The sequence below is a fragment of the Schistocerca serialis genome, chromosome 4 (genome assembly GCF_023864345.2).
Source record: "Schistocerca serialis cubense isolate TAMUIC-IGC-003099 chromosome 4, iqSchSeri2.2, whole genome shotgun sequence".
NCBI classification, from domain to species: Eukaryota; Metazoa; Arthropoda; class Insecta; order Orthoptera; family Acrididae; genus Schistocerca; species Schistocerca serialis.
In genome coordinates this window covers 828,068,362-828,096,197 of record NC_064641.1, presented here as the reverse complement: position 1 = coordinate 828,096,197, position 27,836 = coordinate 828,068,362, and the positions used below count along the sequence as shown (strand labels likewise).

Below are 27,836 nucleotides of genomic sequence, written 5' to 3'. Positions count from 1 at the left end.
TAAATATTTTTCCGCCTACACTGGCTCAACTAGCGGATATTTAATTATAACCACCCTGTACTTCGCCCCTGAGTGTGGCAACGAATTGCTACCTTGCATTGCCGTCCAGCTCATCAAACTGCGCGGCGAGAAGGGAAACGTAGTGACGCTGTATCTTACACTCCTTCATTGTGTTAAGCATCTCATTGCACACTAGTCACTGAGACAACCCAGCTTTTTCAAAAAATAAGGATTGGTCTTCCCACCAAAGAGAGAATGGTAACGAATTACAAAGGGCTTTCAAAAAGTTTTGCACAGTAGTCTCTAATTTTTATATTTTTTGCAGAAGGAGAATGAAATTTTTTATGAACATACTTGGAACATTTACCTATAAGTTGATATATAAAAGAATTTTCTTTTATTTACAGGTGAGCCATAATGGACAATGAAGTAGATGCCAGGTTGCGACAACGGTCGGTGATGGAGTTCCTCTCCAAGACCGGCGATGACTCTGTCACATCGATTCACAGGAAGTTGCTCCCTGTTTGTGGGGAGGACACAGTGGGCCGCAGCAGTATCCAGCGGTAGTTGCAGAGGTTTACATAAGATGATTTCTCTCTACTGGACAATCCACGATGCGCTAGACCACCGATGGCAGTGAGTGATGTGAATAAGGAGACCATTAATCAAATCATCCAAAATGACAGATGTGTGACGACACGAAACGACGACTCGTTTGTCATTGGGTAGTGCGGTATTAGGTATTAGGGTACAGAAAAATCTGTACACGTTGGGTGCCTAGGTTATTGACAAGAGAAATGAAACCGATGAGGAAGAATGTGTGCGAGGGTTCCATGTAGACCTTTACTGAAGAGTGGAAACAGTATTTTGACGGCGTCTTTACCCAGGATGAAACAGGGTTGTTTTTGTCCGAACCTAAGAGCAAAACCCAGTCCATGGATTGGTGTCATCCGGGTTCCGCTCGGAAGACGAAACCAAGACTTTCACGAACAGCAGGCCGAAAGGTAATGGCCTCCTTCTTCTGAGATCAGTGTAGTTTCATTTTCATTGACTTTTTGGAACCTGGCTCCACAATTAACCGGGACCGTTACTGTTTGTCACTGGACAAGCTGCGACGTGCCATCAAGACCCACAGACCACGGCTTCAGGGTGAGCTTATGAGACTACACCATGAGAATGCCAAACCCCATACAGCCTTTATGACGCAGGAGAAAAATCAGGAAACTGGATTGGAAAATTGTTCCTCATCCTCCCTACATTCTCGACTTGGCTCCGTCTGATTTTTACCACTTTGGTCGTCTGAATGCCCACCTGCGCGGTAAAACATTTGATAGTGAGAAATACGCTATTTTCTGTGTCAAGCGATGGTGTAAAAGTCAGTCCCCAGAATTTTACGAAAGTGCATTTACATCATGGAAAGAACGTTGGGCCAGATTCGCCACAGCTGATGGAGGCTACATTGAGTAGGCTCAATGTATAGCTAAATGTTCCATGTATGTTCACAAAAAATTTCGTTCTCCCTCTGCAAAAAATAAAAACATTAGAGACGACTGTGCAAAACTTTTTGAACGCCCATTGTATTTCGTGAAGGCATCGTTATAGCTGCGTTCACTAAGAAGTGCGAAGCGTTAATAAATCATATGATGACAAGCGTTAGATGCGACACAGCAGTGCGTGAACGCAACCCAATGCGGTTGCCTTGCGGGTTGCCTACACAGCCTGCGTCGTGACCTGAGCGAGCTAAAGGCCCCCAAGGACGTCTTGATTGATGGGGAAGCGTTGGAACAGCATTCACATTTCTCATGTCGTTGGGATACAGAAATAAAATCCTTTACGAAGTTTCAGTCCTAATCATTCATTATTAAAAATACACTGTACTACAGTACAGGAATCAGCCAAAATTTCAACAGAAGAAGCGATTTGTTTTCCGTTCACTTCTTACACCTTTTTTTTTCAGAGAAGCTTCATTAATTACGAGTTTTGAGTACTGCCTAACTTCTTTTGTTGCCATGTTAAAATTTGTTGCTTTTGTCAAAACGCAGCAGAATTTACAAAGATTAATTTCTCTATCATTCTAACGCAGTTGAAATTGTTGCGGAATCATGAAACAGTGTATTATCAACCAAGCAACTGAGGGCAAGACACGTCACTAGTTTATGAAAAAGTACATTTTCGGTACAGAAACAAATCTGTAATTTCTTCATTTACAATACATTATTGCAAAACCCACGGCAATTCTCGTGTCATAAGCTGTAGATGTCCCTCAAGAAATCACAATACTCCACTGAAAAATTGTGTAGTTACTTCCATGTTTTGGTAGACCATTTGCCAAAATCTAGATTCAATATCTCATATCGTTTATGAGACATCAGGGACGTTATAAAATTTCATTCTGTTTTCATCATTAGCATGCAATAGCATAAATAAGTGCGTTACACACAATCCATTTTCTCTAGATTGATAATAGATTCAGATCTCCTTCGAAGTTTAAAGAATAACTCGGTATGTTGGATATATTTTATACGCAACAATAATATGAACGAAACGAAAACTGATGGAGATCCCTATTTCTCAGTGCAGAGAACTGAAATTTCATGCAGCGGGTTTCCTGATTTCGAAATAACACAATAACCATGATCATTAACGAGGTGTAAATCAGGTTTTCATGAACCTGAAAAACGAGATTACGAAATTTTTTACTAAAAAGTTTCCTTAAAATTGTTCGAGAAAGGTTTGCAGAGCAGCAGGTGGGCGTCCCACGGGCAGACCAGTGTTCTCTGTGAGACCTCGCCTTGCAGCCTGTGATATCAGATGCTAAACAAGACTCCTGATTCACCAGCAGTGGTAGGCTTCAGAGAACTCTACAAGGGAAACATCGCTGGGGCAATCACGGGAAACATGAAAAGCTCCCTGCAGGGAAGCCACCTAGTATACAACAGAGCCTGCTTGGGAGCCTTCGCACGGGCCAGTAAGTAAACTTACAGCAAATCTTACTCTGTTTGAGAAAGGCTTAAAGAAAGTTTAGAAGCAGAGCAGAGGGGAATGGTGAATCACTGTAGCTATAACGCGGGATGCAAATGGAAAAAACTGATATAAAAACTTTGTGTTTCTATGTCCAACCTATGTAATAAAATGGAATTCCTACATCCGTCCTTACGATGTCATTTGTTATGTGGCTACCAGTTTCGGCGCTTCAGTGCACCATTTTCAACCCTTAGCTGTCGCTGATGTAACACCTTCCGTATATACGGTCCATCAGTGGCCAACAACTACACTACTGGCCATTAAAATTGCTACTCCACGAAGATTACGTGCTACAGACGCGAAATTTAACCGACAGGAAGAAGATGCTGTGATACGCAAATGAATAGCTTTTCAGAGCAATCACACAATGTTGGCGCCGGTGGTGACACCTAAAACGTGCTGCCAAGAGGAAAGTTTCCAACTGATTTCTCATACACAAACAGCAGTTCACCGGCGTTGCCTGGTGAAACGTTGTTGTGACGCCTCGTGTAAGGACGAGAAATGCGTGCCATCACGTTTCCGACTTTGATAAAGGTCGGATTGTAGCCTATCGCGATTGCGGTTTATCGTATCGCGACTTTGCTGCTCGCGTTGGCCGAGATCCAATGACTGTTAGCAGAATATGGAATCGGTGGGTTCATAAGGGTATTACGGAACGCCGTGCTGGAGCCCAACGGTTTCGTATCACTAGCAGTCGAGATGCAGGCATCTTATCCGCATGGCTGTAACGGATCGTTCAGCCACGTCTCGATCCCTGAGTCAACAGATGGGGACGTTTGCAAGATAACAACCATCTGCACGAACAGTTCGACGACGTTTGCAGCAGCATGGACTACGAGCTCGGAGACTATGGCTGCGGTTACCCTAGACGCTGCATCACAGACAGGAGCGCCTGCGATGGTGTGCTCAACGACGAACCTGGGGGCACGAATGGCAAAACGTCATTTTTCCCGATGAATCCAGATTCTGTTTACAGTATCATGACGGTCGCATTCGTGTTTGGCGACATCGCGGTGAACGCACATTGGAAGCGTGTATTCATCATCGCCATACTGGCGTTTCACCCGGCGTGATGGTATGGGGTGCCATTTTTTATACGTCTCCGTCACCTCTCGTTCGCACTGACGGCACTTTGAACAGTGGTCGTTACATTTCAGATGTGTTACGACCCGTGGCACTACCCTGCATTAGATACCTGTGAAACCCTACATTTCAGCAGGATAATGCACGACCGCATGTTGCAAGTCTTGTACGGGCCTTTCTGGATACAGAAAATGTTCGACTGCTGCCCTGGTCAGCACATTTTCCAGATCTCTCACCAATTGACAACGTCTGGTCAATGGTGGCCGAGCAACTGGCTCGTCACAATACACCAGTCATTACTTTGGATGAACCGTGGTATCGTGTTGAAGCTGCATGGGCAGCTGTACCTCTACATCCCATCCAAGCTCTGTTTGACTCAATGCCCAGGCGTATGAAGGGCGTTATTGCGGCCAGAGGTGATTGTCCTGGGTACTGATTTCTCAGGATCTATGCACCCAAATTGCGTGAAAATGTAATCACATGTCAGTTCTAGTATAATATAATTGTCCAATGAATACCCGTTTATCATCTGCATTTTTTCTTGGTGTAGCAATTTTAATGGCCAGTAGTGTATAACTGGTTTTCGCAGACTACCTGTAACAGCGATGTTGCCTCTCTAACCATAGTTCAATATCTGGAGAGACAACATCGCTGTTACAGGTAGTCTGCGAAAACCAGGTTGTAACACCATAGCTCTAATACCCTACTGATTTATTTTGCTTTTGTTTTATTTAATATTACATCGTTGAACTTCTGTAAATGTGTTTGATTGAATAGATAACATAAAACTGTATACTCCTTTCTTTGTTAAAACTATGATGTCTTGGTTTGATTCTATGCAATGTAGTATATCAGTCATTTAAATTCTTAGTCCCATTTGGAGGGAACAAAACTTACTGTATATAATTGTAATTTTGTGTGAATAATTTTTGGTAGAAATGTCAATATGTGCAAATGTTCTGTTTTATTTATTGTATTTGTTTGCTGTTATGTAAACTGCTGACCTTCACTTAGGATTCTTAGTAATTCTGCATGTAAACGTTGTTGTGGTTCCCCTCGGGAATGGAACTGTGTAGCGTGCGCAAATTGTGGTTGGCCTAAGTAGAAAAGGTGGAACCAAGAGTCAGTCGGGAATGAGCTACCAGTCAGGGACGAGCTACGAGTTGTGGACGAGCTACCAAACTATGCACTGCCATGTAATAGTTGCATATTGTCCTGGTTCCGAGAGACGCTTTTTCTGCTACTGTCCAATGCCTCGGATGGATGGATAAATAGCTGGAACGATTCTGGATTTGGTATTCATCATCACCACCAAGAGGGGCCAGAGTCCAGCAATTCTGCCTGCGAATCCACCTACCAACATGCAGTTGCCACCACGTTGCGCAATCACTGTAACGTAATACTGTAATGATGTACACTGTACAGTGAAGGATCAGCTTACTGGATGTTTTAGTGTGCACAGATATGAGGTAATTTGTAACTGAATTTATGCACCGACCTTGATTTTTTCCTTATCATAACACCTCTCAGGTTCCTCTCCGTTTGAACTAAAGTAATTACCGAGTGCCCCTACTGAAAGAACATTAAAGACCAGTGTTTTGCTAATTAATGCCTCTTGAACATAGTAAAAAGAAAGTTAAAGTTAATGTGGCAAGAGAGTGAGTTAAAGTTAATGATGCTTGATAAAAATAATTTTCCTAGTAAAACTGCTTATTAATGTGTTGTTGCCAACTTCAAATTAAAAGTTCTTAAGACTGAGGCTTATAAAGTTTTGTTTAGTAAATGATCACATTACTGCCTGTTGTAAATCGCAGAAGGTGAGTCAGTATCTTACATTGATGTTAATTTTGTGTCTCACGGTAGTAAAAGTGGAAAACTGCAGTTGTGAAACAGTATATACTCATGTTTGCTAAGTGTTTGTCTCTGTTGTGTATTAGAAGTGCATATTAATAGTATAACAGGATCCACAGCTTGTCTATTGTGTTAATGCTCGGCAACAAGTAACGGAAAGACAACTAATTAGGAAAACCATAATATCTTTATTCAAATGATAGTGAGAAGCAACCTGTTAGTGGATTCCAATTAACTTTCATTTTAAATAGTAAAGTATTTAACTGAGAGAGACTTAACCTATGTACAATTTATGATCCTGCAGTGAATGTTAATAGTAATGATATAAAGACCATTCAGTTTGAACAAGTCCTGAATGTAATAGAGTGTTTCGGTATCTGTTATATGTTTGCAAATAGTTTGTGCTGCTCTAACTGTTAGTTTCAATCTTACCGTAAACATATGTATGTGTCAGAGTTCATTGCACTCGCGTGTGACAAAGTATAGGTCGTGTTTATCCGTTAAAATCACTAATAACTATTTTCTTGGACGAGAATGTTAATCATTCTCTTGCCTAGTTAGGCTGGCGACCGGTTTCTTTATACGTTAAACAGTGCAGATAGGCAAAATTTTGTTTGTTACTGTTCAAATATTTACGTAATTCTGACTTTCATTTCCGATAAGCCACCTCCGTTAGGTACAACACGGTCAATATAACAAAATTCCTCTCAGACGGTAACACTGCTCTGTTGCTTTATACCATAGTTGCTTTAATAAGACAGTTTTATTTCACAACCTGCCACCAGCTTCGAGGTTATGGTACAGTAGTAGCAGAAGGACAGGAGTGTTATAAGGTACAGATGCTGGCTACTGATGAATCGTGTATATGGATAGCGTTAACCCCCTCACGGTCAACGAAGGCCTGAAGATGGTGCACTGCACTGAATTACCGAAACTGGTAGCCATATAACAAATGACAACGTAAGGACTGTTGTAGGTGTTCCAATTTATTGCTCTGACAAAAGGCACACTGTTATGGGCTGATTAAGCTATTTTTCTGTTCGTGCACAACTATTGTGAACATCTATCGAACTAGGTATGTAGCAAGATGTCGGACGTCCACGCCTCGTCATAGAACAACGTGGTGGTTGGAGATTTTCGCTCTGTACAGCAGGATAGTTGGCAATCAGTGCCACATTGGATTATAGATGCAAGCAACAGATATTTCAGATGGCTCTCAGCACTATGGGACTTAACATCTATGGTCATCAGTCCCCTAGAACTTAGAACTACTTAAACCTAACTAACCTAAGGACATCACACAACACCCCGTCATCACGAGGCAGAGAATATCCCTGACCCCGCCGGGAATCAAACCCGGGAACCTGGGCGTGGGAAGCGGATATTTCAGAGCATATTGTTCAGTGCACATTGTTAAACAATGCACTCTGCAGCCGACAACGCACACATGTTCCCGTTTTGACCCGATGACATCTTTAACTAAGACTGCAGTGGGCACAAGATCATTGAGACTGGACTGACGACGGCTAAGTGTAGACTTGCTCCTTGGTCGGATGGATCACATTTCTTGCTACACCAGGTCTGTGGTCATGTCCAGGTCCACTATCATTTAGGCGAACAGCAGCTCAAAACATACACCATGAAATGGATGCAGATCGATGAGGTCAGCATTTTGCTGTAGGAGACATACACCCAGGCTTCCACGGACCTGTAGTAGTAACTGAAAGCACAATGACAGCTGTGTGTTACATCATCATTATTGTGGACCACCTGTATCGCTGCATCCTTGATGTCTTTCTTGCCCGACAGCGATAGCAGGATAGTTGTGTCGCAAGATCATAATCGTGCTACAGTGGTTTAAGGGCGGACAATCATGGAAAACCCACATTATTCAAAAGATGCACCAAATCTACAATTTGAAGATACAGCAATGAAATTTTCTACCATGCTTTAAATGAATTGAACAGGAGTACTGTTACGTTTCTTCGGTTATACATGGAGTTTAAAAATTTTATTTTCAAAAAATAACAAATGTACATTTTTATCAGAAACTGTTCAAGAGATTTGTACGTAATTTTCACTATTTAATCTTTAACCTTTTTGCATATACTAAGCTTCTCTCATTAGATCTTTTTGAACATATCGAATAAGAGAATTTTAATAATTTTTTAATTATAGCTCTGTAAGTATAACATAAAATTCATGCAAATTTCCAAGCACTTTGGCCCCTATCTCAGCCTATACTCAGAATTTCAAAATTTACTCTTGAGACAACATTTATCGTGTTTATTGAAAGGAGTGTACAAAGTTTCATACTTGTAGCCTTCAGAGACTCTGAGAAAACGGTACATAAACTTTCATAATCATTGTTTTCAGGAACTGCAATTTAAATCCAACCTAATGTTTTTTACTGTGCCACCACTTAATAAGGCTCTAGATTTTTATTCAGGGTCCTCGTTCCCTTCAAGGCTTCTCTTGTGGTTTCTTATTTACTGCCTTCTTTCCTTTACCACATCTCCAACTACACTTTTCAGCCGCAGAGGGGCGCTGTAAATCTATTTTTCTCGAGATCTTGAGTGAAATTTCCTATCTTAAGGCCGTTTCTGTTTAGTACCTTCATCCTCCCTAAGTTCTCATCTTTAAATACAAGAATTATATCATAAGTTGCAATTCCAATACTGCTGCGAATTAAAATGTGGTTTTTGGATATCGTTTCCATATCAGTGAATTTAGAGACTCATCTACGTTCCGAGTTTTGCCATGGACACACTTCTCTAGAAGTTCAGAATCCGCCAGAAACCTGTAACTGGAAAATTTGGAAGCCCCTTCTTGTGAATTTAGAGGTTGTCATCCCTCTGAGCCTGTACATATTTACACCAGCTAATGTGGCTCATACAATGAATGGGATGTTCATCTGTTTACATCATGTGTAAATATGTTGCCCATAGTGCACTTTTCATTTCACTTGCACTGGATGGGTTCTATTGCATGGACTTGCCATAATACACTAGAAGAGTGTCTATCATCTTTGTGTGTCTGTTATGTCCATCCAATGTCCAAGGCATGGCCTATAAAACCAGGGAGTATGAATCACAGTCCTGTCCAGCAGATGATGTATAAAACCGAAGAGTATATATCACATCTTCTAGATGGGTAATACTGCTCGTTTCACAACAATTCCCACAAACGTGACGTCATTTTGACGTCACATACAACATCGACAGCGGCATGATCGGCTAGGGACTTTCGTTAGCATTCGATACGCGCCTCTCACAATATTTTATGCGCGCGTACCGGAGATTTACGAAAACACGTTTCTTGGGATGATTTATTATAATTAATGCTGTAACAAATGTCACGTAATGATTTATCGACGGTTAAGGCCATCATATATGAGTGCTCCATTAGGAGTGAGTTATTATACTCAATAATTTACAAATTAAGAACTAAACACACTTCTTTTATAATTTGCAGTGTGCCGTTTCAATGTAACGGAGCACTGAAATGTATCACAAACACATCACCATCATCACTAAATGTCATTTAATAAAGCGCCAACGATATAAGCCTTCCAGATAGAGTATGAGCACCAAGAGTTAAACATTGTATGGTTAGGTGCTAGCGTAATGAATAACGTCGTGGTGTCTGGAGTCAGAACTAGTTGGTTCGCATCCCGTTATATGCATTTTTTTTCTTCCTGTTAGCTTTGTTACCACGTCCTGTTACTTTCTTGTGATTGTAATATAAGTATGTTCTCCAATATTAGACGTTTTTTACGGTACATTCAGTCTGATTTGAGAAAGAAAGATGAAATCAATATGTAGCGATTTCAGAGTATTTGGTTAGGCGGAAACCTAAGAGGACAGCTGAAACTGCTGCGACTGATACGAGTAACAATAAAATTCACATTCTCCCTTCTCACAAATATTTGTCTCTCTATTCCCGAACATGTAGTGACTTCCGAGTGTGTGGTTAGGCAGTAACCTAAGAGGACAACTAAAAATTGCTGCGACTGAATCGAAGAGTTATAATATTCATGCTCTTCCTTATCGATAGCCGATGATGCGGCGGTCGATATTGCGTGTGACATCGAAATAGCGTCACGTTTGCGGGAATGGTTGTGAAATGAGCACTACCTCTTCCAGGTGTTTACTGTGCACGTTTGCTTGAACGTAATCCACGGAATCTTTCACTGAGCTAGTGTGTGCTGGTTCAAAAATTGGCCGTAGTAGGATGGTCGCGTCACATATTTATTTCTTTTTCAGGCACTTGGATGCGATTTCACCATTGAAACTTTGGGAACGTTTTCTCCATTAGCTTTACTAATAAAAATAAGTAAACTGAAAACTGACATCTGCAATCAGTTTCAAGAACGTCTCCATTTAAGAAGCATTACAGAGAACTCATGCTAATGTCTTGACCATCAATTTCGCCAGATCTGAACATCTGGGATTCAATCTGGCGTTAGGTCTACACCTGCAAACCAGCAGCCCGTAATTTAAGGCAGTTGTGTGACCTGTACAGGGTGACACACGGGAGACGGACGGTTTTTAATTCACGGTCCCGTTTAAATGAAAATGAGCTCATCAATAAAATTTCATTTTCCTTGGATCCCAAAATTACTTGCATTCTGTAAGCGAAGTCTTCTCGTACAGCAAAATCAGTTTCCTTCAGTTGTTGGACAACGAGCATTATGAAGGGATGGAATTTTAATTCTTTATGCAAAATTCGTCGAAGCGATTCACGATTGATTCGTAACTCACTAGCATGACGTCTAGCTGAACGTCCTGGGCTTCTGACTGCCGCTTGTCTTACCCTTTCAACATTTTCTGGTGTCGTTACTCTGCGTCTCGGGCCAGGATGCTTCTTATCCAGTATGTTTTCAGTTGATCTGAAGTTTTCCACCCATCTGAGGATTGTCTTACGGCTCGGAACAGCTCCATGTCGACCGACATTAAACCGCGCACGAAACAATCGGTGCGTAGCAATAATTGACTCACCACTTTTCACGAAACAGTCATAGACAGACACTCCACCACGTAGCAAGTCCCACTGCTCCGTAGTGACTAAGTAAATGAAATGGCGTCTTGGATGGATCAGAACTATCCCCACCACGACCACTTCCCACCACCGCGCCCTCAGTACTACGCAGTTCAAAACCGTCCGTCTCCTGTATGTCACCCTGTACATGAAAATCTGGTGCCACATGCCTCCGAAAAGCTGCGAAGGACTAATCCAACCGATGCCCCTCAGAACCGCAGTATGCTTACTTTCCTTATGCGTATAACTCTATATTAAGTAGGCGGACACACTGTTTTGGGCGAGTAGTGAATGTGTGCCTTCACTGTAATAGAGTATCAGGAAGAAGGACCTGCCTATCGTTTGCACTGATTGCTGTGTTCGCAAAACACTCTCTACTGCCGGACGCACACAGCAGTGTGGGCAGCACGCCGCCATTTACCTGTGGGCGCCGTCCAGTTGACGTAGAGCTGCAGGGTCCGCGACTGCAAGTCGTGCTCCACGGCCATCACGCCCAGGTTCTCCACCAGCGCCGGCGGCTCTGCAACACGGAGCAGCAGTGAAGTAGGCCGCAACACTCACTAGCTGCCGTTCTGAGCAAAACGTCTGAAAACACGCGGTATTTACAAATGGCTCTCAGAACATTCAACAGAAGGGGATCTTTTTAACCTGGCTGTTGGTTAGTTATTTATTTCAAGTTTCTGCTACCAGTCACTTTTTATTTTATGCTTAATCTAACATAATACAACGCGTTTCGAACATGTTCTGTTTATCTTCAGGCGTTTATACATACATACATACATATAGAGAAATGTTACTTAAAAATAAACAGTCTTAAACTATATTAATCTAGAACTCTTTGTCCATTGTTTTTTACTGTACAATGGACAAAGAGTTCTAGATTAATCTAGTTTAAGACTGTTTATTTTTAAGTATCATTTCTCTATATGCATCTATAAACGCCTGAAGATAAACAGAACATGTTCGAAACGCGTTGCATTATGTTAGATTAAGCATAAAATAAAAAGTGACTGGTAGCAGAAACTTGAAATAAGTAATTATCCTACACAGTCACGGTGCACAAACATATCCATTATGGCTGAAAATAATTATGGCTGTTGGTTGTTTGTGAAACATTGTAAATATCGAAGAAGAAAACATACTTTCTGGGCTAAGTTTCTCTAATTCTTTTTACGTGACCTATATTCCACTAGGTCTCGCAAAATGAAAAGATAGAAGACACAGAGTGACGTTCCCATCAGAAACCACACGTTGCTATCAGATTTTTTTTTTTTTTTTTTTTACAATTTATTGTACCGAGTGAAGCCAGTTTCATCATGAGCAAGTCATTTAAAAGTCGCGAATAGCATGTAGCTGTATGGAGATATTGCAGGGGAAACAAATGTCCCACATGAGAATGCTGTGTAATGTCCCTATGCAGCTACCTTAGCAGTTGTAACTCATGCTATGTTAAGAGAAGTAAGCGCTGATCGTAACGTATGCACTAGCATCAGCCCCCGAACAAATAATGACAGAGACTTATATCAAGTAAAAAAATCACAACTTATAAACCCAAAACTCGTGGAAACTCAAAGTAATCTAGAAAGACGGCACAGTGATATAACAATTCATAATAAATACAATTTAGTAGTAAAAAGTGGGGATCATATTGTGAAACCAATCACCCATGAGGGTTTGCGAGGATGCTTGGAGTGTACTTCATAGTTAGTGCAGTGGAGCTGTGGCCTCCAGAGACACCAGACAAAGGACGTAAAGCAATGGAGTTGCGACCACCACAAGTAGTGAAAGTATGAGTGGAGCCAGTCTGGCAAAGAACACTGTATGCCAGTTTGGTAATGGAAGGATGCCGATCTCTTGATTTTTCGTCAATACTGAATTGCCTTCAGCACTAGACGTAGTGCTGAATAAAATTGTGATTAATGAAAAATTGATCTGTACTAAGTATAGCAGTACACGCGCTTATCCAACTAAAGTCATTTAGTACATTGTTTGAAAGTCGCAACAGGTCACAGAACCACATGATTGATATAGCGCAGCAGGTAACAAGATACAGCTGTAGCAGGAAGTGTCGACAGTTAAGTCAAATAATGTAGACTACGTCGGTTGGTCGAGAGTAATTGAATCAGTGCCATCGATGGATAGTGTATTACGGAGTGATAGAAGAAATGTGTTATCTTGCTGGGTACAGTAAACCTTAGATATGGCACTCAGTAGACAGGGGAAGATTACCACGTGATTCAAAACGAAAGAACAGACTTCAATTGTTTATTACAGACAAGCTAAAAACAATTGAAACATATTGCGCTTGTCACTGGAGAGAGGAAGATTCAAAGAGTTGTAACGGCTGCGTGTTGGTTGTTTGTAGCAACATGGCAACTACACCACAAGAGAAATCATTTTGTATGTTGGAATTTGCGCGAAGGCAACCTATGGTGCAAGTGCAAGGAGCATTCAGCCGTCGATTCAGCAAGAAGCCGCTTCTACACAAGCAGATTTATGACTGGTGTACAAAATTGTTGCAAGCTGGTTGCAGAAGCAAAGGGAAGAGAACTGGTCAGCCTCGCGCGTCTGATGATCTTATCCGAGATGCGTTCCCAAGGAGGCTTTGGAAGTCCACAAGACGGGCAGACCAGGAACTTCAATTTCCTCAAAAAACGGTGTGGCTTGTTCTGAAACGACGCCTGCATATGAAGCCTTACACGTTACTGTTACTGCAGCAATTGTGTCCCGGCGACCACAAAAGAAGGCACGAATTTTGTGCTTAAGTTCTCCAGGATATGGCAGAGGACACTTTTTCCGAACGACTCATCTTCTCGGACGAATCAGTGTTATATCTACCGCGTAAAGTAAACCTCCAAAATATAAGAACCTGGGAGTCACAAAATCCTGGTGTCGCCGTCGAACACAAAGAGACTCACGTACACTGAATGCGTTTTGTGTCGTTTCTGTTCATAATGTTTATGGGCCTTTCTTTTTTTTGCGGTAGAAACTATGACATGCTGCGAAATTTGTTGTCTCCTAAACTTCGCGAAGATTCCGATATCCCCTCACTTTCACCTCGAGCTATGGCGTTATCTTAACAACACCATCCCACAACGTTGGATTGGAACAGGTAAACAACAAGATCTTGCTCGCGGCTTTGCCTCCCAGGTCACCAAATCTCACACATATTGATTTTTTTCTTTGGGGATTTATAACAGACATTCGTTGTCCCACCTATGGCACCTACTCTTCAAGAGCTCAAAAATGGAACCGTTGAAGCTCTAGATTCAATAAACAGGGACCTGTCAATTCGCGTGTGGTAAGAAATGGACTAACGTTTCGATGTTTATTGAGCAACGCATGGTGCTTGTGTTGAATGTATGGTGCAACGGTTGCTCGAATATAAAACAATGAACCTTCCCCTATACGGTGACATGTGCTAAGACATGTGCAATGTGTTTCTATTTTTGTCTATAATAAATAACTGTAATCTGGACTTTCTTCTTGAATCACCCTGTATCATTGCGTAGGTTTACGCAGCCCGAGTCAACTGACATGAAAGTTTTCTGGGTGCTGTATCGCATCATATTAGACGCAGAAGAGCCAGAGAGATTGATACACCAGCCTAATATCGTGTAGGGGCCCTGCGAGCACGCAAAAGTGCCGCAAAAAGACGTGCCATGGACTCGACTAATGTCTGAAGCAGTGCCGGAAGGAACTGACACAATAAATCCTGCAGGGCAGTTCATAAATCCGTAAGAGTACTAGGGGTCGAGATCGCTTCTGAACAGCACGTCGCAAGGCATCCCAGATATGCTCAATAATGTTCATGTCTGGAGAGTTTGGTGGCCAGCGGAAGAGTTTGAACTCAGAGGAATGTTCCTGGAGCGACCCTGTAGCAATTTGGGACATGTGGGGTGTCGCATTGTGTTTCAGGAGTTGCCCAACTCTGTTGGAATGCACAATGGACATGAATGGATGCAGGTGATCAGACACGATGCTTACGCACGTGTCACTTCTCTGAGTCGTATGTAGACGTATCAGGGGTCCCATATCACTCCAACTACAAACGTCCCACACTATTACAGAGAATCCACCAGCTTGAAAAGTCTCCTGCTGAAATGCAGGGTCCATGGATTCACGAGGTTGTCTCCATACACGTACATCCACTCGATACAATCTGAAACGGGGCTCGTGCGATCAAGCAACAGGTTTCCAGTCATCAGCAGTCCAATGTCGGTGTCGACAGGCCCAGGCGAGACGAAAAGCTTTGTGTCGTGGAGTCATTAAGGGTACACCTGAGGGCCTTGGGCTACGAAAGCCAATATCGATGATATTTCGTTGAATGGTTCGCATACTGACACTTGTTGATCGCTCAGCACTGAAATCTGCAGCAATTTACAGGAGGGTTGGACTTCTGTTACGATGAACGATTCTGTTCAGTTTTCGTTGGTCCCGTTCTTGCAGGATCTTTATCCGGTCGCAGCGATGTCGTAGATTTGATGTTTTACTGGATTCCCGACATTCACGGTAAACTCGTGAAATGGTCGTATGGGAAAATCTCCACTTCATTGCTACCTCGGAGATGATGTGCTCCACCGCTCGTGCGCGACTAAAACACCACGTCCAAATTCACTTAAATCTTGATAACCTGCCATTGTAGCAGCCTTAACCGATCTAACAATTGCGCCAGACACCAGTTGTCTTATGTAGGCGTCACCGACCGCAGCGCCGTATTCTGCGTGTTTACATATCTCTGTAATTGGATAGGCATGTCTATAACAGTTTCATTGGCGCTGCAGTATGAAAATCTGTTACGGTGAAACCCAGGCTTCTGCGACAGTTTCAGTTGCCGCCTCATTGTTCCATTCTTCTGAGTATTCTGCGCCTACTCTGTATCTATATCCATATAAACGCAGTTGTAGCCGTGACCGAAACGCTGGTTTCATTAGTAATAGTTATTAATAATCTGAGGTTGTAACATACCTAGAAATCGTTTTTGCTAAGGTTGAGACTAATGGAAGAAAGTGCCCTAATCTGGTCTTCCTCCCTAAAAGTGAAGTCAAGTGTAAAAAGTAGTTCCTGCAGCGGGGTGCACAAGTCACCCGCTTCTCTTGTTACTTATCAGTTCACCATTAGATGTTTCGACAGTGGAAAAAGTTGGAAGGTTGATCAAAGAAAGTGGAGCCAGTCTAAAATGACTGAAGCTATTGATGCAGTTCAGAAAAAGAAGATGGGTTGGAAAAAAGCCAACAAACAGTTTAATGTTCAATATGTTCAAATATGTGTGAAATCTTATGGGATTTAACTGCCACGGTCATCAGTTCCTAAGCTTACACACTACTTAACCTAAATTATCCTAAGGACAAACACACACACCCATGCCCGAGGAAGGACTCGAACCTCCGCCGGGACCAGCCGCATAGTCCATGACTGCAGCACCTTAGACCGCTCGGCTAATCCCGCGTGGCAAACAGTTTAATGTTCCAAAAACAACACGTATGGGGCTGTCCAACATAAAGCACAGTATGCTTGAGAAAGCAGCAAAAAGAAAAAGAAGATAACCTACATGAAGAATACCTGATATGGATGCTTCTTTCCTTGAGCTTAGTCCTAATGACTTGTGAATAACAGACGTACAATTGCCACAGAAAAGTAACATTGAACACCCTTTCAAAGACGAAATTGCCAGAAAAAAGTTGGTTAGTCTTTTTCTTAAAGGCCACAAAACCAAACTTTCAGATCGAAAGCCTACAGGAACATCCTATATCAAGGAGTTTGGCAAAGAAAACACAGAGAAATTCTGTAACCTTCTGTAAGATATCATATCATGCCTACAGTACTTTGAAACTAGATTATATTTAATCAGATTTAACACCTTTTTTTCAGTTCTGATTATTTTTAGAAGGGGTTCGATTTAGGCAACAATTTTTCAAACTCACTAAGTGTAAGGTTTTTGAAAATAATTTTGTTCATAATAACATTTAGTTTGGTTTCCCATGAATAAAATACAAATGGCGCATAACTTTATAAAATAAATATTACTTGCTTTTAAAACATAATTTTTATTATTTTCCATTTCTTTAACAAATCAAAATCAAAATGGGTGTCCAGTTTTGGACACCTTCCTACTGGTAATGTAGTAGGCAACATTTATGTGAAATCGGCAAAGCACCTTTCAAATTGTAAAAACTGTTGTGCAGTATTACGTCACGATAAACGGTTCCCTAGTAACGTGAGTAGTTCTGTTTCTGTTTTGCTAATTTATGTGCACACACAGCATTTAGGGTGATTACGGGTGCAGTGTGTACTCTCTGCCTATTTAGAAGGATTCACATGCTTCGTCAGCAAACATAATTTTCAAACAAAAATTGGCCAATCCGTCGTTTCTAAAAGCATAACCCATTCCTTTACGTAAATCGTTCCAAATGTATTCTTAAGGGGGGTAGGACGTCAAACGGGCCGACTTGGAGCAGGAGAGTCACCACAGGACATTTTAATTTCCACTGTCTATACTTTTACAAGTAAATTCATAAAACTTTGTCACCATGACCAGTAAGGATTGAGGACTCATACTCATCGCAGTGACAGTTCAAAAATGTAGCAAAATACCTCTTTTTACATGTGAAATTTCATCTTTTTTTCACTTATTATTGGCTGCATTTCTTGTTATAGGTACAATTTTCTTCCTACGTAAGAGAGATTCTTCGATGAATTTTTCACAGCATACAAACAGAAGTTACAGGTGTATGAAACTGTAGAATTTTCCAAATCTATTAAAAAACTGTGGAAAAAATTGAGATAATTAACTATGAAACTTGAATTTTTATAAACATAAAGTTTAAAATGTAACAGTTCATTCATTTTTTTTATAAATTAAATAACTTCTAGAGTTTCATACACCTGTAACTATGGTTTGTATTCTGGGTAAAAGTCATCGAAGAATCTCTCTTACTTAGGGAGAAAAGTGTACGTATAGCAACAAATGCAGCCAGTAGTAAGTGGAAAATGATGAAATTTCACATGTAAAAAAAAAAAAGTGTTTTGTTACGTTTTGAGCTTCCACTGCTATGTGTATGAATCCTGATTCCTTCCTCGTCATGCTGTTAAAGTTTTATGAATTTATTTGTAAAAGTATAGACAGTGGAAATTAAAATGTCCTGTGGTGCCTCTCCTGCTCCAAGTCGGCCCGTTTGACGTCCTACCCCCCTTAAACACATATGACGTGTCGACAGCCCACGGATTTGACTCACTCGATTCGAACCCCCACCCCCCCTGAGACTGCACCCAGCGTCGTCACGCCATGACGTCAGAGCTCCCTCACGTCGTCATGCGGCCACGCCCTGGCTTTTATTAACTCCTGCTGACAGTGAGGTCCATGGGGATGGGGCGCTTACTCACGTAGGCCAACTCGCCAGGCGCTGCGCAGTTTCACCGCCGGGCCAAGCGCGGACAAGGACACACCTACTGCGCAGCACGCTACCTTTCCGCTCATCTACTGCGCAGCAGGTGACTTTTTTGATGAGAATGTTTTTCGTTACATCCGCCTGGAGTTAAGGTCTGGCAGTAATGAGGTACGGACAGTCCAAAAATAATTCTCCACTGAAGTTAATGGACTTTTTTATTGACATCTACAGTGTTCACTGTTTGCAAAGCTTTCGGATGCCAAGCCGCGTGCAGTGGTTTATGACACACGATATTCCAACCCTGCAACCTAACCATTATCTTCAGGTGATACCTGTAGAATTTCTTTGCTGAATCGCTCCATCCTTATAATCTTCATCTCTTCCCTCTCCTTCCGCCACTACCCATCCACCCGCACTGTCGGGCGGAGAGACCATATCGGCGAATGCTGGGCGCAAGCTCTTGTATTTATATGATGAGCAGTACTCGCGTATGTTGGTATTGTTCCATGGTCGTGGCATCTCGTCAGAAGGCGAGAAAGCTGAAGAGACAGTTCTCCCTGCTGCGGAACTTATCCAGCTCCTTAAGTCACTGATGCAACTCCTCGCCGTTGAGGAATCTGATGTGTAACCTTAAGCTTTCTCGGCGAATCAGCTGTTTGTGTTGCGTGGTAGCGAATATTTTCATCCTATAGGTATCATCTGAAGATGACGGTGAGGTACGCTATCGAAATATCATAACCAACTGCACCCAGTTGGGCACAGGAGAGCAGTATCAATAGTCGATTCACCAGGAAAGCTTAAGATCACATAATTATGACAATTATACATTTGTTGATGAGTATTTCATTGTAACCAGAACATGTCAACCAACAGACAGTGCTGGTGAGTAAATGGGTTTCTAATAACCTCAAGAGTACTCAAAGCCATCTCTCTTTTTTTTTATTTTTGTTGTATAAAACTGGTGAACTAAAGAAAAGCGTACAGCACATTCTTGTGATCGAACACTTTTCATTCATCAGTGTAATTGGAAAAATTGAAAGTACAGGGGCGTCTCATACATAAACCCTCGAAGATTGATAATTTCTCATAACAATTTGGCGTGGTGTGTACTGCATGGATGAATACGCAAATGGTCAGCACAGAGTCGATAAGTCATCCGCGTTCATTATACACTCCTGGAAATGGAAAAAAGAACACATTGACACCGGTGTGTCAGACCCACCATACCTGCTCCGGACACTGCGAGAGGGCTGTACAAGCAATGATCACACGCACGGCACAGCGGACACACCAGGAACCGCGGTGTTGGCCGTCGAATGGCGCTAGCTGCGCAGCATTTGTGCACCGCCGCCGTCAGTGTCAGCCAGTTTGCCGTGGCATACGGAGCTCCATCGCAGTCTTTAACACTGGTAGCATGCCGCGACAGCGTGGACGTGAACCGTATGTGCAGTTGACGGACTTTGAGCGAGGGCGTATAGTGGGCATGCGGGAGGCCGGGTGGACGTACCGCCGAATTGCTCAACACGTGGGGCGTGAGGTCTCCACAGTACATCGATGTTGTCGCCAGTGGTCGGCGGAAGGTGCACGTGCCCGTCGACCTGGGACCGGACTGCACCGACACACGGATGCACGCCAAGACCGTAGGATCCTACGCAGTGCCGTAGGGGACCGCACCGCCACTTCCCAGCAAATTAGGGACACTGTTGCTCCTGGGGTATCGGCGAGGACCATTCGCAACCGTCTCCATGAAGCTGGGCTGCGGTCCCGCACACCGTTAGGCCGTCTTCCGCTCACGCCCCAACATCGTGCAGCCTGCCTCCAGTGGTGTCGCGACAGGCGTGAATGGAGGGACGAATGGAGACGTGTCGTCTTCAGCGATGAGAGTCGCTTCTGCCTTGGTGCCAATGATGGTCGTATGCGTGTTTGGCGCCGTGCAGGTGAGCGCCACAATCAGGACTGCATACGACCGAGGCACACAGGGCCAACACCCGGCATCATGGTGTGGGGAGCGATCTCCTACACTGGCCGTACACCACTGGTGATCGTCGAGGGGACACTGAATAGTGCACGGTACATCCAAACCGTCATCGAACCCATCGTTCTACCATTCCTAGACCGGCAAGGGAACGTGCTGCTCCAACAGGACAATGCACGTCCGCATGTATCCCGTGCCACCCAACGTGCTCTAGAAGGTGTAAGTCAACTACCCAGGCCAGCAAGATCTTCGGATCTGTCCCCCATTGAGCATGTTTGGGACTGGATGAAGCGTCGTCTCACGCGGTCTGCACGTCCAGCACGAACGCTGGTCCAACTGAGGCGCCAGGTGGAAATGGCATGGCAAGCCGTTCCACAGGACTACATCCAGCATCTCTACGATCGTCTCCATGGGAGAATAGCAGCCTGCATTGCTGCGAAAGGTGGATATACACTGTACTAGTGCCTACATTGTGCATGCTCTGTTGCCTGTGTCTATGTGCCTGTGGTTCTGTCAGTGTGATCATGTGATGTATCTGACCCCAGGAATGTGTCAATAAAGTTTCCCCCTCCTGGGGCAATGAATTCACGGTGTTCTTATTTCAATTTCCAGGAGTGTATAAGGAAAGATTATACAGGGTGGTCCATTCATAGTGACCGGGCGAAATATCTCACGAAATAAGCATCAAACGATAAAACTTCAAAGAGCGAAACTCGTCTAACTTGACGGGGGAAACCAGATGGCGCGATGATTGGCCCGCTAGATGGCGCTGCCATAGGTCAAAAGGATATAAACTGCGTTTTTTTAAATGGAAACCCCTATTTTTATTACACATTCGTGTAGTATGTAAAGAAATATGAATGTTTTAGTTGGACCACTTTCTTCGCTTTGTGATAGGTGGCGCTGTAATAGTCACAAACGTATAAGCACTTGGTATCACGTAACATTCCGCCAGTGCGGACGGCATTTGCTTTGTGATACATTACCCGTGTTAAAATGGACCGTTTACTAACTGCGGAAAAGGTCGATATCGTGTTGACGTATGGCTATTGTGATCAAAATGCCCAACCGGCATCTGCTATGTATGCTGCCCGGTATCCCGGACGACATCATCCAAGTGTCCGGACAGTTCGCCGGATAGTTACGTTATTTAAGGAAACAGGAAGTGTTCAGCAACATGTGGAACGCCAACCACGACCTCCAACAAATGATGATGCCCAAGTAGGTGTTTTAGCTGCTGTCGCGGCTAATCCGCACATCAGTAGCAGACAAATTGCGCGAGAATCGGGAATCTCAAAAACGTCGGTGTTGAGAATGCTACATCAACATCGATTGCACCCGTACCATATTTCTATGCACCAGGAATTGCATGGCGACGACTTTGAACGTCGTGTACTGTTCTGCCACTGGGTACAAGAGAAATTACGGGACGATGACAGATTTTTTTCACACGTTCTATTTGGCGACGAAGCGTCATTCACCAACAGCGGTAACGTAAACCGGCGTAATGTGCACTATTGGGCAACGGAAAATCCACGATGGCTTCGACAAGTGGAACATCAGAGACCTTGGCTGGTTAATGTATGGTGCGGCATTATGGGAGGAAGGATAATTAGCTCCCATTTTATCGATGGCAATCTAAATAGTGCAATGTATGCTGATTTCCTACGTAATGTTCTACCGATGTTACTACAAGATATTTCACTGCATGACAGAATGGTGATGTACTTCCAACATGATGGATGTCTGGGACATAGCGGTGCAGTTGAAGCGGTATTGAATAGCATATTTCATGACAAGTGGATTGGTCGTCGAAGCACCATACCATGACCCGCACGTTCACTGAATCTGACGTCCCCTGGTTTCTTTCTGTGGGGAAAGTTGAAGCATATTTGCTATCGTGATCCATTGACAACGCCTGACAACTTGAGTCAGCGCATTGTCAATGCATGTGCGAACATTACGGAAGGCGAACTACTCGCTGTTGAGAGAAATGTCGTTACGCGTATTGCCAAATGCATTGAGGTTGACGGACATCATTTTGAGCATTTATTGCATTAATGTGGTATTTTCAGGTAATCACGCTGTAACAGCATGCGTTCTAAGAAATGATACGTTCACAAAGGTACATGTATCACATTGGAACAACCGAAATAAAATGTTCAAACGTATCTACATCCTATATTTTAATTTAAAAAACCTACCTGTTATCAACCGATCGTCTAAAATTGTGAGTCATATGTTTGTGAATATTACAACACCATCTATCACAAAACGAAAAAGTGGTCCTACTGAAACATTCATATTTCTTTACGTACTACACGAATGTGTAATAAAAATGGGTGTTCCTATTTAAAAAAACGCAGTTGATATCCGTTTGCCCTATGGCAGCGCCATCTAGGGGGCCAACCGTAGCGCTATTTGGTTTCGCCCTTCAAGCTACACAAGTTTCGTTCTTTGTAGTTTTTTCGTTTGAAGGTTATTTCGTGAGATATTTGGCCTGGTCACGATCAATGGACCACACTGTATATCTCGATAGGGTAGCAGTATGGGTGGTGGGGAGTGGAACATGCTGGGGGTTTTACTGAACGTATTACCAAGCTATCATTTACTAACAAACGTAGCACATCGCCATTACACTTCACGGCAAGAGCGATTTTATAAACTTCAATAGTGACCACGTTTAGTAGGCATTTACATTTGATTACATTTGGCTATAAGTTAAACAAATCGTTGATTGTGCCAATCACAAAAAAACATTTAAAACTTAGTTGTCCACGCCTTTAAAAAATCTTCCACGTATATACCGAAACATACATAAAAACATAGCGATTTCACTGTAGAAAGAAACAGTAATGCGACGTAATACTCGACACAAACGCGACGAAAATGGCACGAGTAATACGGGCAATGCTGTAACAGAGTACAAGGCAACTTAGAACAATGTCAAACATACACCAACGAAGCACAATGCCTCGCAAGCGACGTCACTCAAAACTGAACAACACAATGACTGCCACAAAACGTCTCTTAAAAACTGTTAACCCACTCTCTCTAGGAACACGTCACACTGCTGCACCAGCACACTTCATTAAAGAGGAAAATAGGCAAATAGCCTCTAGCAGAATAGACACTCACTGAACCACAACAATCAGACCATTAGTGCACTACAGAGATCACTGTAGGGGTGGCTAATTGTCCTCTTGAAACCACAGCTGCGAGCCATGCTGATATGTTCCCGTCTCTTTTGCATAGCATGAATCAATGCACGGTAGTTCGTACCTGGCGGCGAGAAAATGGCAGGCAGAGAGCTTATACTGTTTGCCTGTAATTCTGCAGCATACCTGTGAGCATCGTACTCCATATGCGGGATCGAAAGAGGACACACACACACACACACACACACACACACACATACACACACACACACACACACACACACGACTGCAGCTGGCAGTGTGTTGTCTTCCTCGCCTGCAGGCAGACTGTGGCTGACACTACACAGTAGCCGACGCTGTTCCGCTTCCGTCACAGCCACACAGCATTTGCGGCAACCCCTACGATACCGATGACAGAAACGTTCCTGGAATGACTCGCGCTTCAAATGTTGAGTGTGAAAATACAGTGCTGTGCTTGACGTAAGAAGGACAAACGTCTAACATCACTTCTCTGAATTCGTAAGCCACCAGATTGTTGTCTTTCAGAAAAGTGGTTTATCATTCGACAAAATTTCTGCTCTTGTTGGTTGGAACGTCACAACTGCCATGCGAATAAGGCATCGATGGGTTCGGAATAAGTCAGGGCCTCAGCATGAATAACAATCTTAATAATTAAAATATGGAAAATTAAAACACGCAGGAACATATGGTTGAATGAAAGGATTGTTTCCATAACATTTGAAGTAGAAGAGAATATCTACGTACTATCCAGAGGCGGGAAGGAAAAAAACTTATATACAATTTTTATGAAATATTGCAAGAAAAAGTGAAGGCCATAACAAATACATCATCACTGATGGTGACATGAACGCAAGAGTGAGAAGTATCCCAGTCGACGGTAATATGAGGAATAATGGAGAGAATGTTATAAATAACAACGGTAAACTTCTGAGAGATTTCACATGCTGTAGTGACTTCTGTATTGTGAATACATATTTTGAGCATAAAGAAATACACAAAAAACCTGAGCAGAGAAATGATGGCAATAATAAATATACTGCTTTCGGGATAATAAGGAACCAGACTTATTTACAGATGTAAGGGTATAGGAGGAGCATAGCTAAACGTGGATAAGTATGTACTAATAGCAACAGTAAACAATAAAGCCAGATGAGTGAATATTAAATCACAACATGCACTGCAAAACATTCCTTTTCAAAGAAATCTCTGCTATAGAATTATATGAGAAGTGACTGAATTAATATAATGACAAAATAAAGAAGGGTAAAGATCTGTAACAAAATGAGAGAACAGCAAAACTATAATAGAAAACGTCATGTCATAACCTATTAGATTTAGAAGTCAAAGGAAGAAAGGAAACAAATCAAAATAGTAGAATATTGACACAGGGGGACTTACTAAAGAGACAGAAGCTGCATACCTCAAACGGCTACAAAACAAACAACAGGAAGCAAAGATGAGTACAAGAGACCAACAACAGTAATAAAGGAACACTGTAGTTTCTTTAAAAAGGAGATCTGGAACAGATTAATTTCGGAAGTAGAAAGTGATATTCATACAAAACAAGAATGTTTATATCAAATAATAAAGTGCTTCAATGTAGATACAAAAGATAATACGACATCGAAGTTAAAATAATTAGATTACTATAAGAAGCTTTGGACAATTGCAAGTGAAAACTTAAAAGAACAGTTTATAACAACTGACTGTAGGAGGAAGTATGTGTAGACAAAATAGAAATGACAGAATTAAAGGATATAATAAGAAAAATGAAAAACAGGAAGACACTACGAAGTGACAACGTGAACAACTAAATGATCTATTATGAGTTTCCTCCTACGAAATCTATGTTCTTACTCTCCATCAACAAATGCCGGACAACGAAAGAATTTCCAAGCAGCACGAAATTAGCCATAGTTACAACGATATTTAATAAATGAGACACGAAACACTTTGAAAAATGAAGGGGCATTTCGTCCCCAATACTGGATATGTTTTCAAAGACATCAAAACTCGTAGTAATTTAAGAAAACATCATCTTTGGGGCGTACACTGTGTTCATAAGGGGTATATCTTCTCCAAACAACTCATTTGACATCAGTTAATTTCTGAAGAGCATTTATAATTTAATAGAGAAATACTTCTACTGTTTATTGACTACATGAAAGACTTTGACAATGTAGACAGGAGAATTTTGAGTAAAATACAAGGCACGAGAGGCATACAATATCACTTACTAATCCGACAAATGTAACAAGACTCCAAAATTGCCATTCCCAGAAAAGAGAGTGTTAAAGTAACAACAAATTTACGCTGAAGACAAGAATGCAGTTTATCCCTAATACTTTTTAACATTTACTATGATGACATGTTGAAACAACGTCTAAAAGATATAATGTTTTACACTCATAACTTGAAAGTTGCTTGTCACAATGACGACTTCCATAACTATTCTTTCTTCCACACAGTCTGGATCGCAAGCATACTCCAGAGATATCTTTACCATAGTGCATTACTTAAGGTATCGCAATCTTTGTCTAACTGAGGACGAATGCCTTGAAGTGAGACAATTTGGTACGTTAAAGTGGTAAACAATTCGAAGCGGGCGCAGGTGCGCGTTTGTGTGCTGGCCGTTTGAACCAAACAGAACTTTCCAGTCCCGTCTGGGTATCTTGTAGGTGGTTCCAGGTGGTGCGGCTCTGTTATCGACGACTAACATATCAGCTTGCTCTGAAGTCGGTTTCTGTCAGTCATTCTAAGCCACGAGTTACAGATGTATGGTGAGATTCTGGCTCGCACTGCAAAGCTTCGAGCAATATTTTTTTTGCAGCATTTTCCGATTTTAAATATGCATTTAATTATGTTCACTCTTAAAGTTCGTCGCTCAGTAAGTTGCATAGGCTCGAGGCACACGCTACACAATCGGGTTTTCGTTAACCCATCCGAATAAAATGCTTGTTAAACTTATCACACACTACTGGCAATTAAAATTGCTACACCACGAATATGATGTGCTACAGAGTAGAAGATACTGTGATCTGCAAATGATTAGCTTTTCAGAGCATTCACACAAGGTTGGCGCCGGTGGCGACACCTACAACGTGCTGACATGAGGAAAGTTTCCAAACCGATTTCTCATACAGAAACAGCAGTTGACCGGTGTTGCCTGGTGAAACGTTGTTGTGATGCCTCGTGTAAGGACGAGAAATGCGTACCATCACGTTTCCGACTTTGATAAAGGTCGGATTGTAGCCTATCGCGATTGCGGCTAACCGTATCGCGACATTGCTGCTTGCGTTGGTCGAGATCCAATGACTGCTAGCAGAATATGGAATCGGTGGGTTCAGGAGGGTAATACGGAACGCCGTGCTGGATCCCAACGGCCTCGTATCACTAGCAGTCGAGATGACCGGCATCTTATCCGCATGACTGTAACGGATCGTGCAGCCACGTCTCGATCCCTGAATCAACAGATGGGAACGGTTGCAAGACAACAACCATCTGCACAAACAGTTCGACGGCGTTTCCAGAAGCATGGACTATCAGCTCGGAGACCATGGCTGCGGTTACCCTTGACGCTGCAACACAGACAGGAGCGCCTGCGATGGTGTACTCAACGACGAACCTGGGTGCACGAATGGCAAAACGTCATTTTTTCGGATGAATCCAGGTTCCAACATGATGGTCGCATCCGTGTTTGGTGATATCGCGGAGAATGCACATTGGAAGCGTGTATTCGTCATCGCCATACTGGTGTATCACTCAGAGTGATGGTATGGGGTGCCATTGGTTACACGTCTCGGTCACCTCTTGTTCGCATTGACGGCACTTTGAACAGTGGACGTTACATTTCAAATGTGAGTTGCTGATCTGTGTTATTATGTCTGTCAAAGCTACTAATTATAAGCGGATCGCTATTACCGTGTAAAATGTCATATTATCACCTTGATCTACTGATAAAATGGTTGATTTATACAACGAGTTTCAGTCGTCTGACCATCAGGTTCACAGAAGTATTCATAGCATCATGTAAGCCGAAACATAAAATCGTTAATGTCGGGTGATAAAATCATTAATAACACACTGGTATCATATCGTAATATAAATTAGGTCGTCAGTCCACAAAAATTGTGCTAGGGCCTGTACAAATTCAGGTTAAAACTGTATTCGGCGTTAACGCTGTCCGCATTAACCTTCTCATCTCATGGTAGCACTTGCAACCTACATCCTCAATTATTTACAGTAAGTATTAAAATCTCTGTCTTTCTCTGCAGTTTTTACCCTCTACAGCTCCCT

At 42.4% G+C, this 27,836-nt stretch overlaps 1 protein-coding gene across 4 annotated transcripts in view; it reads right to left on the bottom strand.

Moving 5' to 3' along the window:
• LOC126473434 (uncharacterized) overlaps positions 1-27,836 on the bottom strand; it is a 776,960-nt gene that overhangs the window by 362,833 nt on the left and 386,291 nt on the right. For all 4 annotated transcript variants that reach the window (XM_050100474.1, XM_050100477.1, XM_050100475.1 and 1 more), the window contains exon 3: positions 11,420-11,518. In XM_050100474.1, the coding sequence (XP_049956431.1) occupies positions 11,420-11,518 (99 nt within the window). The remainder of the gene's footprint in view (positions 1-11,419; positions 11,519-27,836) is intronic.